A 16,512-nucleotide genomic window follows, 5' to 3' on the forward strand; every position below is an offset into this window, starting at 1 on the left:
GATATCTGCTGGATCACATGAAATTAGAGGAGCCCTGGAGGCAAGGGAAGAGGGTCTAGAATCTGGGCTCGTGGTTTTGGTTCTGGCATTCTGACCCTCACCACCTGAGTGACCCTGGGCAGGACTCATCATCTCACCTGCCTGGGCCTCGGTATGTGGATGGGATGCTGCTAAATCCCATTCTGTGGGGTGGTTCCCAGTCTTTTTTCCACTCAGAATTCAAAGATGCTGCCCTGAGCCAGGGCCCAGCAGGCACCAGGGTGCCCGGCCAGGAGAGCTGCTCTCGGTGGCTTTGCCGCAGGCCTGGGGGAAGGGCTTTCCTGGATCCGCTCCTTGCTACCTCTGGACCCCAGCTGCCCCGCCACTGCGCCCTACCTGGCCTTCTCCCTCCTGCCGGCCCACATCGCTGCCTCTCTGGCCACCCGTCTCTGAGTGGAGTAATTCGTTTCTCTCCTGCAACAGCCTCTGGATGGCAGAGTGGTGTCTCTCTCAGGGAGATGCTGGGCCTACACTTCCACCTGCTCTGGCAGCTCAGGCAGCCTCGCCCAGACAGGCCAGCCATACTGATGTAATTGTGGGGTGTATTCTGAGCCCACTGAGGCCCTCGTCTTTTTCTCCTCACCTCTGACCTCCTCAGGAATTCGCCCACAGTGGAAATCAGAGTCTCCTGTTAATGCCAAGCCTTGGAGGCTCCAGAACGGGAGTTTGGTAGAAACAGCCCTACCCCTGAGCAAGGTGGGGGGTGGGCAGAGGGAGCCGGGGTCAAAGTTAATGCTTTCCTCTTCTACCGGGAGTCTAGTGAGATCTTCCCTGGGTCTTCTAGGGGCAGCTCTTCCCATGTGCCCTCCCCCATGCTCTGTCTTCCACCAGGCCTCAGCTCGGCCCCATCCCTGTCACCCTTGTTCCCCAGCTCCACTCTGTTCCATGCTAAGAGGGGATACAGGCCCCCTTCCCACCTACTCAGTGACTTAAGTCGGCATCAGTCATCCAGGGGGAGGACAGTCCCCATAGTCTTAGACATCTGGGGCCTGTCCTTAGACACTGGGACTTCTAGATTCCCAGCAGCGACTGTTTGGGGAGCTTCAGTGTTTTATCGAGGTTGGAGTGTGGAACCTTAACGGAGGCCCCAGTTCCCTTCACTTGGGAGAAAAGCCCCTGTTTGCTACTGTCACCTGCTTGTGTTGAGTCCCTAGAATGGAAGACAGGGACCTGCAGCGAACTGTGGCGAGGGCTGTCTGGAGGGCTTTTGTCAGCCGTCCAGAGGCCAGCCGGGGATTAGGGCCAGAGGAGGGCCCGTGGGCGGCACAGTGACCCCTTTCCTGCCACCCCCCCTTCTCATCAGGAAGCCATCCTGCAGCGCTACCAGGTGAGCGGAGACCGTCTCCGCGTGTACCTGCACTACCTGCCGTCCTACTACCACCTGCACGTGCACTTCACGGCCCTGGGCTTCGAGGCCCCCGGCTCCGGGGTGGAGCGGGCTCATCTGTTGGCGGGTGTGATCGAGAACCTGGAGCGTGACCCGGCCCACTACCAGCAGCGCACGCTCACCTTCGCCCTCAGGGCCGATGACGCTCTGCTCGAGCTCTTGCAGGAGGCCCAGAGGAGCTGAGTCCGGCCCGGGGGCTGTCCGGCGAAGAACACAGATGTGTGGGGTCGGGGGGCTGGGGAGGGACTTCGGGATTTTTAGCACCAAGTGAATTTTTTAAAAAATGTATTTTGTACTGGCTTATTCCTAGTATGTGAATAAAGTATTAGTCCCCTTTGGTGTGGACTGATGACTGGGGAGGCAGGTGGTGCCGGCAGAACAGGGTAGGAAGATCCTGGTACAGGAGCCAAGTCTGGGGTGCTGGCTTCAGCTGACCCGGATGTGTGCCAAGGGCTTTCTCCAAATCCCAGTAAACACCATCCTTGGTGATTTCTGTGTCCCGAATCTGACGGTGCCTTTCCCTGTCTTCGGTCCTTCCTGCTCTGCTCTCACCTCCCCCTTCCTTCTTCCCATTTGCTCTATCTTCCTCCTGGTGTTCAAGGCCCATGTGTCTGGGAGTTCCCCGCAAAAACCAAATACAAAAACGTTCTGGAAATAATCTACAGAGTGTTTTTGACAGTGCTTCCTCTTCCCCTCCCCAGAACTGAGATCACACCTTCAGCCTGTAAGTCAGCCCCGCTGATAAACTTCTTGTTGACAAGGATAAAGGATTGCTGCCTGGAAATGGGAGGGTTTTAATAAGAATCAGATGATGCAAGCTCAAAAAAGCTTGCCTTTGCCTCTGTTATTTGGTCAGCGAGCCCCTGGCCTTGAGTTTGTTATCTAGGGAGGAAGACAAAACAAGCTCATAGAACAGCCAGAAGGCCAAACACAAAACAGCCCATCAAGGGCAAAATGATACGGTTGTGGTGGAGGACAAGAGCTCCGAGGGGCTCGGATTCGAGGTGTGACCGGCGACATAGGTCCCTGTTCGTAGAATCCGGAGGCCAGGAAGGGACTTAAGAGTGTCTTAGGCTGGTGGCCTTAGGGAGCCTTCGGGGACTTAATCTGGGAAGGGTGACGTCAGGGTGCACACGTGAGGGTATGCACTTGGATACATGAGGCACTCATTTCAGCACGGGGACAGGTATACTACACTGCGGAGAGGGGCTGGGATTTGCTCGTTAGTCCCTCAGCCCCGCTGGACCGTGCTTCCTCGGGAGGCTTTCTCAGGGGGGACAGGATGTTGGGTTCTGCTAAGTGATAAGAGGGCAGCATAAGGCAGGGATGGCCTGTATTCTGCAATTCCTGGACTGAGAGAGCCAGGAGACAATTCAGAGTCAAATGCACGTTGCAGGCCAGGCACTGCCCTAGAGACTGGTGAGTGGTGAACAAACCGAAGTCTCTCCCCCTGGAGGTGACGTTCACCCCATAACCTTGGACCAGACCCCACGTGTCCTGAGCCTGTTTCTTTGTAAAAGAGAGCGGGGATGAGGATCCACAAAGTGTCCTGCTGTGTAAATGTAACGCGTGATAGTGTTGCTTTCTGGTAAACGTTGACTTACGTCTGGTAAACGATGGACTTTTAAGCCAGGCGATGCTTTAACTGTTGGGAAAACAAAGCTCCTCCCCTCCAGGCTACTGGGGCAGCCAGCCAAGCGAACCGTAGGAGTAGAAAGAGGCAGCACTTGGGAAGCTACCTTGAAAACAGGTATGTGGGAGGGGCTGGTGTACAAGGTTCCCCTAGGAAGACCAACGGAGTGTGCTTGTGGAATCTCAGTGCTCGGCGGGATAGCTGACCTGCGCATCTGTCGCGGGACAGCCTAAGTGGAATACGGGGGTGAGGCCAAAGGGGGCTGGTTACAGGGAGAGGGGTGGCCCTGGGTGGGAGCTGCCTTCCCCCCCCCAGGAAGAGATGAAGCAGCGGCTAGTTTAAGAGAACCCCTGGCCGGTTTTGTCCATGTACAAGAACTGTCGCAAAGATAATTGAGGGGAGCAGGAGTGGAGGGGATGCCAACCCAGAGAGGCCCCTCCTTGCAGACAGAGCAGAGGGACCCAATCCCGGGAGCATCCTTTTCTCCTTGACAGATCAGGTTCTGCTGGTGGGGCTCTCATCTGGCTTCACACACGGGTGCATGCTTGGAAAAGATGAGCCCGTGGCAAATCCCGACCCCAAAAGACCGCTGGGGAGCCTCTCAGGGGACCAGGGTCTCTATTTCGCTGGGACTAAGCCCTGCCAAGGTATTCCCTGCCTCCCCAGACTTGACTCCCCAGCGTGATCTGTCCCATCGCTCCTCCTTCCTCTCAGGCTTACTCACCCATCCATCAAGTCTCTACCAAACACCTTGCATGGGCCGGCACTGCAGTGTGGTGTTGGGGACAGGAAGATCAAGAAGACCCACCAACCTGTATCCTCTGGGAGTGTGGCTCCATGGGTTGGGAGAGTGTAGGACGAGGCCGTAGGTAAGAGCTGTTCTAGAGAGAGGTTCTAAAGGCTTTGCTCTTTTGTACTGCTGGGAGGCACTCCTCTGTCAGGATGAACTCTGCTTTCAGAGGGGAAGAGGGTCACTTCTCCCGTGGCCCCTGAAGCCGGAGTCACTAAGGCCCAGAGAACAGCCCTGCAGGCTGCAAACTGCTCTGGGAGAAGCGACCTCAGGAATTTGGCCTCATGCCCCCAAAGGCCCCCGCAGTGGCCAGTGTCCCTGCCCACGAGTGTTTACTTCTCCTCCAGGGAACGGCTGGTCAGATGTGTGGTGAGGCATGAAATGGATCCTGCTGGGTCCCTGTGTGACATACACCTATTTGCCCTCGCCACCGCATGAGACTATCTTCGAGGCAACCCCGTCTTAACCTGCATCCTGGGGCCTCCAGCTGCAGAGAGGAACTGGCCGAGTCAAGGGGTCAGTCGCTCTGTTACACCTCATCTGAACTGCCAGAGGGCCTCTTCTCGAAGGCCCATGCTTTCTGACCACATACCACTTCCTGTCAGTTCTAGGGAGTCTGTGTTCCCAGGGACCACAGGGGTCCAAGTGCAGCTCCCGCCACCACAGGCCCCATGGGCCTGGAGCAGGTCACAGCAACTGGGTCACCTCCCGAGCAAGGGCTTTCCTCTCAAGTAAAGGAGCTCCACTCAATCGAGGTCTCCTGCTTCTCAGTCCAGGGGATACAGAGTGAGAGCTACCTACCCCCTCTCTGCCCTAGCTTTCCTCTTTTTTAAGATTTATTTATTTATTTATTTTAGAGAGATGAGAAAGAGAGAGGGCATGAGTGGGAGGGGCAGAGGGAGAGGGAGAGAGACTCCCAAGCCGACTCCGCACTGAGCTCAGAGCCCAGCGCGAGGCTCGAGCTCATGACCCTGAGATCATGACCTGAGCGGAAACCAAGAGTCGGCTGCTCAACTGACCACACCACCCAGGCGCCCCTGCCCTAGCTTTCCTCTGGATGTCACTTTGAAGAACCCCACATCCTGCCTCCCCGGAGAAAGCTTCCTGAGCAAGATCCAGGGGCCCTCGACCCCACCTTAACCAGCTAGCAAACGCCGGCCCCTCTCTGGCAGCATGATACATCTGTCCCGTGTGTTGCCAAGAAAGTCTTCTGTGTTTGACTGCGTGCCCTCCCCGTGCGTGCCTGTGTCCCTGCCCTGCTGGAGCAGGGGAGATAGCACCCTGCCCGGGAAAATCCTGGACATGTCCACAACTGGCTGTCGGCCCCCAGTACTTGGCCCACTCTCTCCTCGGCGTGGCTAGAGAAGGAAGGAAGAATGACTGCTATTGTTCCTTGGCTCCTTTCATTTTGCCCAAAAGTTTCCTCTCAGAGCGAAATTGCTGAGTGTCCTGGATTTGTCAACACTCCTTCATGACACGGAGAAAAATAACATTTCGGAACAAATGGGACATGTAAGCTGAACACAGAGCCCCGAACTGAGAAACAAATCGAGACACATTTACATACAAAGTAATATTTGAAATTGTTTCTCTTGTAATACTTCCATATCCAAAACATTTTAGTGTATCTCTTTTCTCTCTGAATCAACTAATGTAGGTCGGCCAACTCTTCCTTCTCAGAAAGGACGAAAATCTTCATTCCAAACATGTATATATTGATGTTAAAATGTCCTTTTTTAAAGAAGATGGTAGTCATTGGTGGTAGTTGTTTTTAAAATATCCTCACTCAGCAAAATAAATGTTGGCAACCCTGTGTTTGTTCTAGTGCTATTATTAGTGAAATGATACTGGATTCTGAAATCTACACAGACTTGAAGTTACCATGTTCTAACCACTTAAAAAATAAGCAGGGACTGAATCCGTTTAAAGTGTTTCAATTCAACGCCCATGTTTTGCACATCTTCCCGACTTTTTTTTTTTTAAGTAAGAATCTGGAGCTAGAGCTCACATGGAGCTTATGATTTAGTGAGGAACACAGGCATTAATTACAAAGTAATTACAAGAGTGGTGAATGCCTTCAAATAAAGCAGAGGGGGCTGTGAGAAGGCAAATGCAAAGAGAAGGCAAATTTCTAGGCTACGCTTGACAAACAGAGGCCAGGCAGTTCGGGGGACCATGGCTCAGCACGCTGGGATCTAGAGCCAAGCTTCTGGCATGACACACACGTGCACAATGACAACACTGGCCAGTTCGTCCTTCAGGACCATGATGAAGAAATGAAAGTCCAAGCGAAGGACAAATGTCTGGAAGGCAGTGTGGTCTGGTGGCTTTGGCATAGAATCTGCACCATCCCCCAGGTATGATCGTGGGCAAGTTACCTAACTGCTTCCAAATTAGGAATGATGAGTGCCCACCATGAAGGGTTTTGTGGGGATTAAAGACGAGCCTTTTTTGGACATAGTCGTCACTGGGTAAACGTTAGCTTTATTTCTACTGTGAGAAGGATGTAACCAGAGATATTTGGGCTATATATTAAAAAGAACTTCTGATTAGAAGGGCTGTGAAATGCTAGATTATGCAGTGTGGAGGCACAGAAACCAAGAGACTCTTAAGCAAAAAGCAAGCCATAAACTGTCTGTGGTTAATTGACTGTGGCCCCAAGCAGAGGCAAGGGCTGCACGCAATGACTTCTTGGGATCTCCTCCAGCTTAAAGGTTCCTGGAATGCCTTGGCCTAGCGGCAGGTTTCTAAGACTACAACAGTGATGTCCCCTGCTTGCTATTGAGAACCCTGGGAACAGCTCAGCTCTATGGTCCGGCCATATAAATCTGATAAAAATAGGAGCTGAAATACCCTCCCAGAGTTGCTATTTTTAAAAGCGTCTGAGATGCTGGATTGGGTTTATTTCTTCCTCACAAGGCATCTTGCTGTTCCCTCCTCCTGGTGGGCAGGATGCTAACGGGGCACATGTGTGGCGTTCTGGTAGGAGCCAGAAGCCTGTGAGGCACATTTGTCGAGCAGCTCCGGGCCTCCTACCCACCGCCTGCCAAGGAGGAGCCTCCGGGGCCACGGCTTCCCCGACAAGCATCTGGCCCTGAGGCCCGTCTGGTTGCCCCACTTCCTCCACCGTGGAGACAGAACCAGAGAGGTCAAGGGAGGCAGAGGAAAAAGGAACGGAAGCAGCTCGGCTCCAAACGGGACCAGGACCCAGACGGCGGCTCCTTAGGTCGTCTTGTCCTGTCCCTGGCGCAGCTAGCTGGCGGGGAGAACAGTCCCAAGGAGCCAAACCCCTGCTGGCTTCATCACATTGCCTCTTGCTGAGCAACCTGCAGTGTCCTGCAAGGGGTCAAGGAGCTGGGTGGTGCTCAGATGGCTCCAGAACCCCTCGCCCAGGGTCCAAAAGGCCCCAGAATTGCTTCCCTCCTGCCCCACTGATCATATGGCTTCCAGGCAGCTAGCTAAGCATCTGGTTGTGCCATTAAGAAACCGAAGGGGAAAGATCATGAGTAAGCACACTGGGGCCTGAGGGGAGGAGTCAGAGTACAGTTAGCTTCTGGGCGCCCAGTAACCTGGGATAAGCCCTGGGGGGCGGGGAGGGGAGGAGATCTGACTACTTCTTTTTTTTTTTTAAGATTTTATTTATTTATTCATGAGAGAGAGAGAGAGGCAGAGGGAGAAGCAGGCTCCCAAAGAGCAGGGAGCCCGATGCGGGACTCAATCCCGGGACCCTGAGATCATGACCTGAGCCGAAGGCAGACGCTCAACCATCTGAGCCACCCAGGCGCCCCAAGATCTGACTACTTCTATAGGCTCAAGAAGGGATGCCACCTGCATAAGATAATGCACACTTACATGCACATTATACTTTCAGAGCCAAGTTTCAGTCCACTGCCTAATTTAATACCAACAGTAACTTTGACTAAACACAGTTATTTCCATTTTTTTTCTAGTAAGAAAACTAAAGCAATGTAGTGACAGAGGTAGATTTGGGAGTCAGGTCTCCGGGAGTGAGAGTTGGCCCTTCAGTTCTGTTCAGTTCTGTTCTCTGGCAGAGTTTACATGGCTCATGGCAAGAACTGCAAACCGTGTTTAGATCTAGTTCATCAAAGGGTCAGCAAAGTTTAGAAGCTGGGTCGATTCTCAGTTCAGCTTGGCCAGACTCACCTTGGTGCTTTGGGCACCTGTTGACTCTCTTTGGGCCAGTTTTCCTGCCTGTGAACCAGGGACGATATCCCCCTTTTCCCCTTGACTTGCTCAGGGCACGGGCTTTAGTCACTGGCTTCTTTCTACCTAGCTAAGCTTAGTTTAGGCCTGGAGCTAATTGCAGTAAGTCTTTGTTGACTGAATGCTTGATGGACCAAGCCAACGGCACCATTCAAACATAACTAAGTTAGACATTGGTGGGATGCAGAAAGAATCTGTCAGTGCAAGGTGTGATTTAGAACGGAACAGTCACCTGTGGAAGGACTTGGAGGCTGACTCTGTTCACCCAAGCCTTCTCCACTTTGCTCCTGCACAGCCTCCTGAGGTATCTGTTCTCAACAAACAGGCCCTCCAGTTTCATCTTCATTCTCTGAACCCCCTTCGCACTTACCGTCGGTTACCAACACCTTACACTTAGTCACTTCCGGTCTTGCCTTATTCTTGAGCAGAAGTCCATTGTGAGCCTTCTCTCTGGGTAAACTTCCTGGAGACAGGGACCAGGTCTTAGACTTTCCTGGGAGCCGCCAGACCCCCCAGCACCAGGCTGTTCCCACGAGGGGCTCAGGAAACACCGCTCACCTATGGAAGATCCACTCACCTATGAAAGAGAGTGCCTCGGGCGCTGGGGGTTTCCTGGGGGGTAATTTCTGGACTACGGGTTCTGGGCCTGCGCGGTTTCCAGGCTTGATGGGGATGTCTGAGCCCAAGGAAGTAGGGTCAGGAGCCTGATGGGGTTTCCCTTGGCGACAGCGTGCCTGGCGCCTTCTGTAAGGAACAGAAACTGAGACGCTTTCTCAAGGCCAAAATCGGTGTGCAGAAGAGGGGCGGCAGAGGGAGCGGTCTGGGAGCTGCAGGTGCAGACGAGGGCAGAGGAGAGGTCCAGGGCCAGGTCCAGCGCACCTGGCCGCGGGGCCCTGGGGAGGGGGTGCGCTCCCGAAACAAGGCCCCCCCCTCCCGTGCCTCACTTTGCCGAGCAACGGACGCGGTTCACCACGTGGGAGAGCCGAGAACCCTTTGTTGGGTCTCATTGTTCCCAGGAGAGTGCGCGGAGGCTGCGCTGGGCACATCCATCCTGGCGCCACTCACAGGCGGCGCCCGCCCGGGCTCTACCCTCACCCCATCCGGCCTCCCCTTCCGCCCTTCCGCGCCCGCCCCGCGCGCCCCAGCTCCCCGGCCCCGCCGCCGGCCTCCCCCCCTCCCCGCCCCGGGTCTCCACGGCTCCCACAGCGCCCCAGGCCGGCGGGCGGCAGCCCCGCCCGCGCGCGGCAGCGCCCCAGCCCTTCCTCCGCCTCCCCGCCCTTCCTCCGCCAGCCCGCGCGCTCCCCGGAGTCGGCTCCCGGGCCGTGTGCGCAAGCGTGTCCGGCCCCTTCCCCGCCCCCCGCCCGGGCCCGGGCCCCCGCCTCCCCGCAGGCGGACTTGCCCGCTCGCAGGCCGGCCCCGCGCCCGGGACAGGGACCCGGCCGAGCGGAGCCGCCGCGCCAGCGCCGCGCCGCCAGCCCGTGCGCCTAGCGGATCGGAGCTGTGCGCGGAAGTGTCGTGCCCCGCCCCGCTCCACCCGCGAGGGTGAGTACGCGGCGGCCGGTCCCCGTGCGATCGGGGGGAGGGCGGGAGCGCCGCGGGGGCCCGGCTGTCTGGTCCTCCCCCCACCTCGCCCCGCGTCGCCGCGGCCGGGGGAGGTGGTCGGCCCGGCACGTGGGCGCAGCGCGGGGCCGGCCGGGGTGGGGCGGCCGCGGCCCGGGGATCCCTTTCTCTGGACCACATTTTCGCGGGAAGCCGGTGCTCTTCACTCCCTTGGAGTGAGCCACCCGGCTGGTCCTCTTCTCCGGAAAGTTTCTAGCCCCCACCCCTGCGCCCCCGCTCAAGAGGCGTCCCCACCTTCAGCATCCTCTGAGCCCTGCTGTCTCGCACGACCGCCCCCATCGAGTCCAGGAGATCGGTGGGCTGGCTTGGCTAGAGGTGACAGGCTTTGCTGGGTCCATCGTGTGCAGGAGTTCCAAGGTCGCTAAGCAGAGCCCAAAGGTGGGAGTTGCTAGCTGCAGGCAGGCGGTGCCCGGGATACCAGGTCCCCGTTGTGGAGGCCTTCGGGCCTAGGCCCCTGTGCCTCAGAGTTGCCGGGGTGGTGGACAGTGGGAAGGGCTGGGGCTGGGGTGAGGGTGGGGTACAGACGCGACAGGACCCCCGGGCCCCGCTGTGGGCGCGGGCTGCCGCCTGGGGGCCCTTGCCGGCAGGCACCTTCCGGCCCTCCCACAGTTGCCAACGTGTGTGCCGGCAACTGCCCCCTCCATTGCCAGTCTTGGGGGTGAGCTCCGTCTGGGCCATCGGAGGCCTGATCCACTGGGGCTGCTTCCCCTGTTCCACAGACCCGGTCCTGAGGGCCTGGCTTAGGGGGCTCCTTCTGGAAGGCTGGGCGTGGGGGGGGGCGGTGTAGGCAGTGTTCAGGTGCTCAGCTGAGCTTGTCTGACCTCATGGCCACCCACAGGCTGGCACCCCCACAGGCTCCTCAGGGGAGGGTGTGCTTTCCACCACTGGAGGGAGACCCAGCCAGAAAGCCAAGCTCAGGCTGACTTGTTCTTCGCAGAACCTGGGGAGCGGGGCCTGGTGCGGGCTAGCTTGTCACACGAGGCACAAGCCGATGCTGCTCTCTCTTGAGCGGCCACCTCCGGGCCGGGGCCATGGCCGTGGCCGTGGTATTTGCCAGGGTGATTTTAAATACGTTGATATGTGTGAAGTGCTCTGAAAGCTACCTGCACAAAGGAAGAGGCATGTAAGTACTGCTAGTGATGTTCCTTCCACACTCCACACTCTTTTTTTTTTTTTAAAGATTTTATATATTTATTTATTTTTATTTATTTATTTATTTATTTATTTATTTTAAAGATTTTATTTATTTATTTGAGAGAGAGGATGAGAGGAGAGAGAGAGCACATGAGAGGGCGGAGGGTCAGAGGGAGGAGCAGACTCCCTGCCGAGCAAGGAGCCTCATGTGGGACTCGATTCCAGGACCCTGAGATCATGACCTGAGCCGAAGGCAGTCGCTTAACCAACTGAGCCACCCAGGCGCCCTAAAGATTTTATATATTTATTTGACAGAGAGAGAGAGACAGCAAGAGAGGAGGGAACACAAGCAGGGGGAGTGGGAGAGGGAGAAGCAGGCTTCCCGCTGAGCAGGGAGCCCGACGCGGGGCTCGATCCCAGGACCCCGGGACCATGACCCGAGCCGAAGGCAGACGCTTAACAACTGAGCCACCCAGGCGCCCCGTCACACTCCACACTCTTACTTACCCTCCAGAGCTGCCCCCTAATTCCAGAGAGGGTGCCTGGGAGGCGCCAGCTATTGGGGGGGCTAGAAATTACCCTGTGGGTCATCTTTTCTCTTTGCTGGGAGCGGGTGGGCCTGGGCCGAGGTGGCGCTCTGACCTTGCTCTGCTCCTGTCTCCACCGAGTACTCTCTGTACCGTCCCTCAGCATCACTGCGCTGGGTGGGAGATCTTCGGCTGTCCAGTGGGCCCTGGGTTTCATCAAGGGTTGCAAGAGAGGGGTTGTAGGAGTTGGGGCCAGTCCCCCGTCCTCTCCCCAGCCCAAGTTGAGGGAGTTAGGAGGGGAGCATAGCTGGAAGAATTTAGGAAGGGGAAGTCAGAATCACCTGCTGGGACTGTGGGCTAAGATGGCCTCTGTAGCCCCGGACAGCAGGGACCCTCTTTCCTGGGAGCAGAGACCAGGGCCGCGGAAGCCCTCTGCGCCTTCTAGGCTGCCTTCCCTTCTCTCCCTCACCCCCTTCTCTACCCAAAGCAGTGACTCACTCCCCACTCCCCAGAAACAGATTTGTTTGGCCCCTTTACCCTCCCAGCCCTTTAAGGATCCAGTTTTCTGGGTAGAACCAAGAATCTGATCCTTTCTGGAATTGTAACAAATCCGGGGGAAGTCCCCAGCAGGAGCAGAGGCGTCAGACCCCCTTTCGCTGTTCCAGCCTCACCTGTGGTCATTCTGTAGTTACCCCATGCTGGCCTGGCATCTGCCCTACGTTGAGGGCCCCCTCGGACCCTATCTGGGCACATTCTCTGGGTCTCACCTCAGAGAGGCTGCCCCGGTGGTGTTATGAATTCCCCCTCTCAGAATGGTTCACACTTTCTGTCTGGGGGAAGGAGTCACTCTACCTTAGAATAATACAGAATGGTTCTAGCCCACAGGGGAGGGAGAGCTCCAGCCTCCTGAAAGGGACCCTCCAGATCAGTGTCACAGAACATTCCAGAGGCTGAGGGCCTGGTCCGCAGATGGGGATCAAGGCAGGCACGAGAACCTCGCTGAGCTCCCGAGCCCCCAGAGATGGACCCTGGGCTCTGGAGAGGGGGGTGATCAGGTAGTGAGGGGAGGGCCCCCAGAAAACTTCTAGAACTTGCTCCCTCATGCTGACTCCTCAGCTGCCCTGTCGTGAGACATTTCCCCCCTGCAGCAGCTATCTGGGCCTTCCCTCCCCCCCCCCCCCCGCCCCCCCCCCGGGCCCCCCTTCCTTCTCAGGGTCTGGAACCTTGACCTGAAACCTCTGGTTGCCTCCAGAAAAGGATGAGAGCAGGCAGAAAAGGATGGAGGCTGTGGTCCTTTGTTTCCCTCTGTCCTTCGGGGCTCCCTTCCCAGAGGCGCTCAGCACTGCTGTGTGAGTGTTCAGAGGACCCCTGGGTGGGCTGCCGGCCACCCCCGGCCTCAGAATCACCCCTGACCTCAGCCGCATTCCCAATGTATTTGTGTATGTGTAACACTATGCTGCAGATGGGGGAGTGGTTGGATGTAGCCGCAAGTGGGAGCGCAGTGAATGTGATGCCTGGGCCCCAGCCACGTGCCACGGGGCTTCCGACTGGGGCCCCCGAGCCCAGCACGGGGCTGAGCTCTGCCAACGGGTTGCGTGGGGTCGGTTGCTTTCCAGGGTGAGAGGGACCTTCAAGCGTCCAGAACTGCAGGTTTTCTTCTGGTCTTGGCCCCTTGCCTGGGACCAGGAGACATACAGGCAGCTCCTGACTCTCTCTCTGCCCACCCCAGCCCTGCAGAGCTGTCCTGTAGAAAGATGCTGGGCCGACTCTAGAATCTGAGGCCCCGGCTTCTGCCCAGCATGGAGGAGGGGCTGCTGCTAGGGCCGAGGGCAGGTGCAGGCCTGGAGAAGCCCTCAGTGTCTACCTGGGCCTCGAGTGTGGCAAGGCAGGGCTGCAGAAGCCTAGAAGCAGCTGTCCTCGTGTGGTAGGACGGTTCCTTCTTCCTGCCTGGACTTTCCCTCTGCAGCCCAGCCCAGTGGGTCAGGCGCTCCCGGATCTGGCTTCCCCGGGTGGGGTGGGGAGGATGGTGGTGGCTGGAGAGGACAGGGACCCGTTTGCAGAGTGCTGGCCCTGCACATTGTTGTTTCTGCCTTGGATCCAAACCCTCCTGCAGGGGGTGGTTTCCAGGGGCTGTAGCAACGTTCCTTGTGTCCACCATCTGCCCTGTGTCCTCTGCCCGTGCAGCCTCTGTAAACACCTGTCCTTGCAATAAAAAAGACTTAGCAAATAACACAAGTACTTACCATGTATCTATCAAGCACTTCTTAGAAGTCTGGCCCGATAAGCTTAACAAGAAAAAAAAAAAAAAAGGCATGCTGTGCACTTATTTCCATCCCTTTGGGTAAGCCTCACGCACACCTTTCATTCAGCCCATTTATCAATGAAGAAATGGAGGCTCTGGAAGTTGAAACTTTGGCCAAGGTCACAGCTCCTAAGCAGCCGAGCGGGGACTTGTATCTAGGCCTGCTTTGGAAACCTGCTCTCCGCTGCTCCCCCAAGCTCAGTTTCCGTCCTTTGGTCTCTGAAGAGGCTCAGAGGTGTGAAGGACTTGGCTCGAGGCCACAGTGCGTCGGTGACAGGGCAGACCACAACCTCAGCCTGCCAGCCCAGAGCTCTTGGTGCCGACCCGAACCCCACGTGTCGCCCCGCGCGTTGCAGCACCCTGGCCTGGAGTGCAGGCGCTTTGCTTGTCAGCCCTCTGTGGTCAGGCGGGGCAGGGCTCTCCTCTCTCCCTCCCCGCCCCTCCTGGCCCCCACCTCTCCCGATTCCCCCCGTAATTGCTTCCATCTGGCCCTCCTGCCGGCTTGTATTCCTTTGGAAATGCGGCTCCCCGGCTGCCGCCCACAGGGCTGCAAGGCCTCAGCCGCCCACCGTGGTGACACGTGGGGAAGGGGAAGGCCCCTCCAGGTCCCAGAGCTCGGGGACCTGGGCCAAAGTGGCTGCTTCCAGGGTCCAGGACCTGGCATCCCCAGATCCCTGCCAGGCAGGGATCCTTTGCTTCCGGGTCCTCCTTGACACCCGTCCTGGCCTGGCTTCTCCAAGAGCAGCTCTCAGTCCTCGGGGTGAGCTTCCCTTCTGCCTTGCCAGCACCCGCCCCCCACCCGCCCCCTTGCAGGTGGCTCAGGTCTGGGGGAGGGAGGCCTGGTTGGAAGGGACAGCAGGAGAGAAGTGGGGGCCAGCGAGGGCACGCCCTGGGGACCACTGCCGGAGGCTTCTGGGAGGGAAGCGAGCAGGGCAGTGCCGGCGGCAGAGGCTGAGGGACCTGGGAGCTCTGGACAGGTGAGCACGGGGCCTGCTTGTTTCCTTTGGTCCCAGGTCATTGGCTCAGAACGAGCAGAACTAGCGAGGCCTCCTTCTGTTTTGTGTTGATATACAATAAAACCTGCATATTCTCACAGTGCGTCTGATGCTCTGTTGACTCCCTTGCCCCAGGCTCTGCCGAGGCCGGGTGGGGAGGGATGCCAGCAGGGTCCTCAGTGGGGCCAGCTGGAGATTTCGGGAGCGTGCTTCTGCCTGGGGAGGGGGCACGTTCCCCATCGTCGAAGATGTTTAGGCATAGACCGGTGACCTTGACAGGGACAGTCCAAAGGAGATGCAAGCATAGGCGGGGCACGTTGGTGGTTTGGAGCAGGTTTGAAAACTTTTAAGGTATTTTCTCCCCCGAGATTTTAGGATTTTAGTGTAAGCTCCAGGAACCTATCTTGTTCACTGCTGTATTTTTCATGGCTGAAATGATGCATAGCAAATAATAAGTGCTCGGTAAATATTTGTTTGATGAATGAATGGAAGAGGTACCTTGGGTTTTCTTTGTCTTCATTGTGTTCCTGCTTTCCTTCCTCCTTTTCCTGAGGCAAAGGAAGAAAGCTGCCCTTTGGAAAGGTGAGCTGTCTGTCAGAGAAGGGCCTGGCCTGGCAGCTTGCTGCCTTGCTTCCCCCTGGGTCTCTCCATGAGCTGGAGAGGCAAGCAGGAGCCCCAGGTAGGAGCCCCAGGTAGGGATGGGCAGGGGTCTGCCCCCTGAGGAGGGCCTGCCCCTCATTCCACCCACCCTGGGTGCAGCTGGTCCCGTTCCCGCTCCTGTCTCCCCTCCTCAGCCCGAACTTGAGGTCCCTGCACAGACTGGTCCTCATCTCCCCTCTTGTCCTGACATCGGTCCTCTCCTCCCATTTGGGGCCAAGCGAGGTGCCCCTAGGAGTGGAGTCCCTCTCTGGTGTCCACTCAGGAGGTGGGGTTCACCCCTGTTCTTGCTTCAACCCAAACAACCGCACTTCGATGCCTTCTCCATATTGGCCTTCCACATAAAATTTCATTTGGAAGTAGGACAGAGGGTTTCTGGGCTTTATAGAGTTTTACTTGAACCCCCCTGCCCACCCATTCGACCCCATCAAGACTTTTATTTTCCCAGTAGCATGCCGCGTGTGTTCTCATCTCCTCCTCTTTGCTCTGTCTGCCCCCCCTCCCCATGGCTTGGGTGCCATTGGTAACCACCTTCCTAAATGGCAAGTGTCCTTCAGCATCCTACCCGAGGCTCTGCTCTGGGAAGCCTGCCGGACTGCCCAGCACGCTGCCACCTCCCCCCGCGCGCCCCCACTGCTCCCACTCTTGCCGCAGGCGGGGCCGGGGGTGGGGGGGAGCCGTGCTCTGGGGGGTGTGGTGGAGGTGCCCTGCTTGTCTCCTTTCCCGGCTGCCTGGCCTCGGGCCCTCGCGTTCCTCCTCCCAGGAGCCCACGCTTCTGAACGAGAGAGCATTTCCAGTGACATCCCAGTGCGCAGAGTCTTCGGCCCAGATGCTGCCCATCTGCCCAGATGCTGAAGAGTGTCTGACGGCGGGCCTGGCGGCCAGGGGCAGGTGGCCGGGCAGGAGCCACTGCTCATGGCATTCTTTGTCTCCTCTCCGTCTGCTCCCAGGTCTGTGACCTCGGGCAGGTGTCAGGTCATTATGCTCCCTCAGCACGTCTGTGAATTGGGCTCATGGCATCGGCCCCACCTCACAGGTTTGGGAGGCCCAGGGGAGGTAAACATTTGCAGGTTGAGAGCGGCCTCAGAGGTCACCGTAGGGCAGGACCGACGACTGCCTTCCTCCCCGCGGTGTCCTAGCACCTGGCACCGGGATGGCACACGGTACCTGCTCTGTAACGATTTCTTTTTGCAAATGAGGGAGT

The 16,512-nt window shown here is 57.4% G+C and overlaps 1 protein-coding gene across 1 annotated transcript in view; it reads left to right on the forward strand.

Moving 5' to 3' along the window:
* DCPS (decapping enzyme, scavenger) overlaps nucleotides 1-1,760 on the forward strand; it is a 37,062-nt gene extending 35,302 nt beyond the window's left edge. The window contains exon 6 of the mRNA XM_035009273.1: nucleotides 1,343-1,760. Coding sequence (XP_034865164.1) covers nucleotides 1,343-1,609 — 267 coding nt within the window. The 3' untranslated portion in view covers nucleotides 1,610-1,760. The remainder of the gene's footprint in view (nucleotides 1-1,342) is intronic.
* Nucleotides 1,761-16,512: the final 14,752 nt, after the last annotated feature.

This window comes from Mirounga leonina, unplaced genomic scaffold (genome assembly GCF_011800145.1).
Source record: "Mirounga leonina isolate KUSES-001 unplaced genomic scaffold, KU_Mleo_1.0 Mir_153, whole genome shotgun sequence".
Classification (NCBI taxonomy): Eukaryota; Metazoa; Chordata; class Mammalia; order Carnivora; family Phocidae; genus Mirounga; species Mirounga leonina.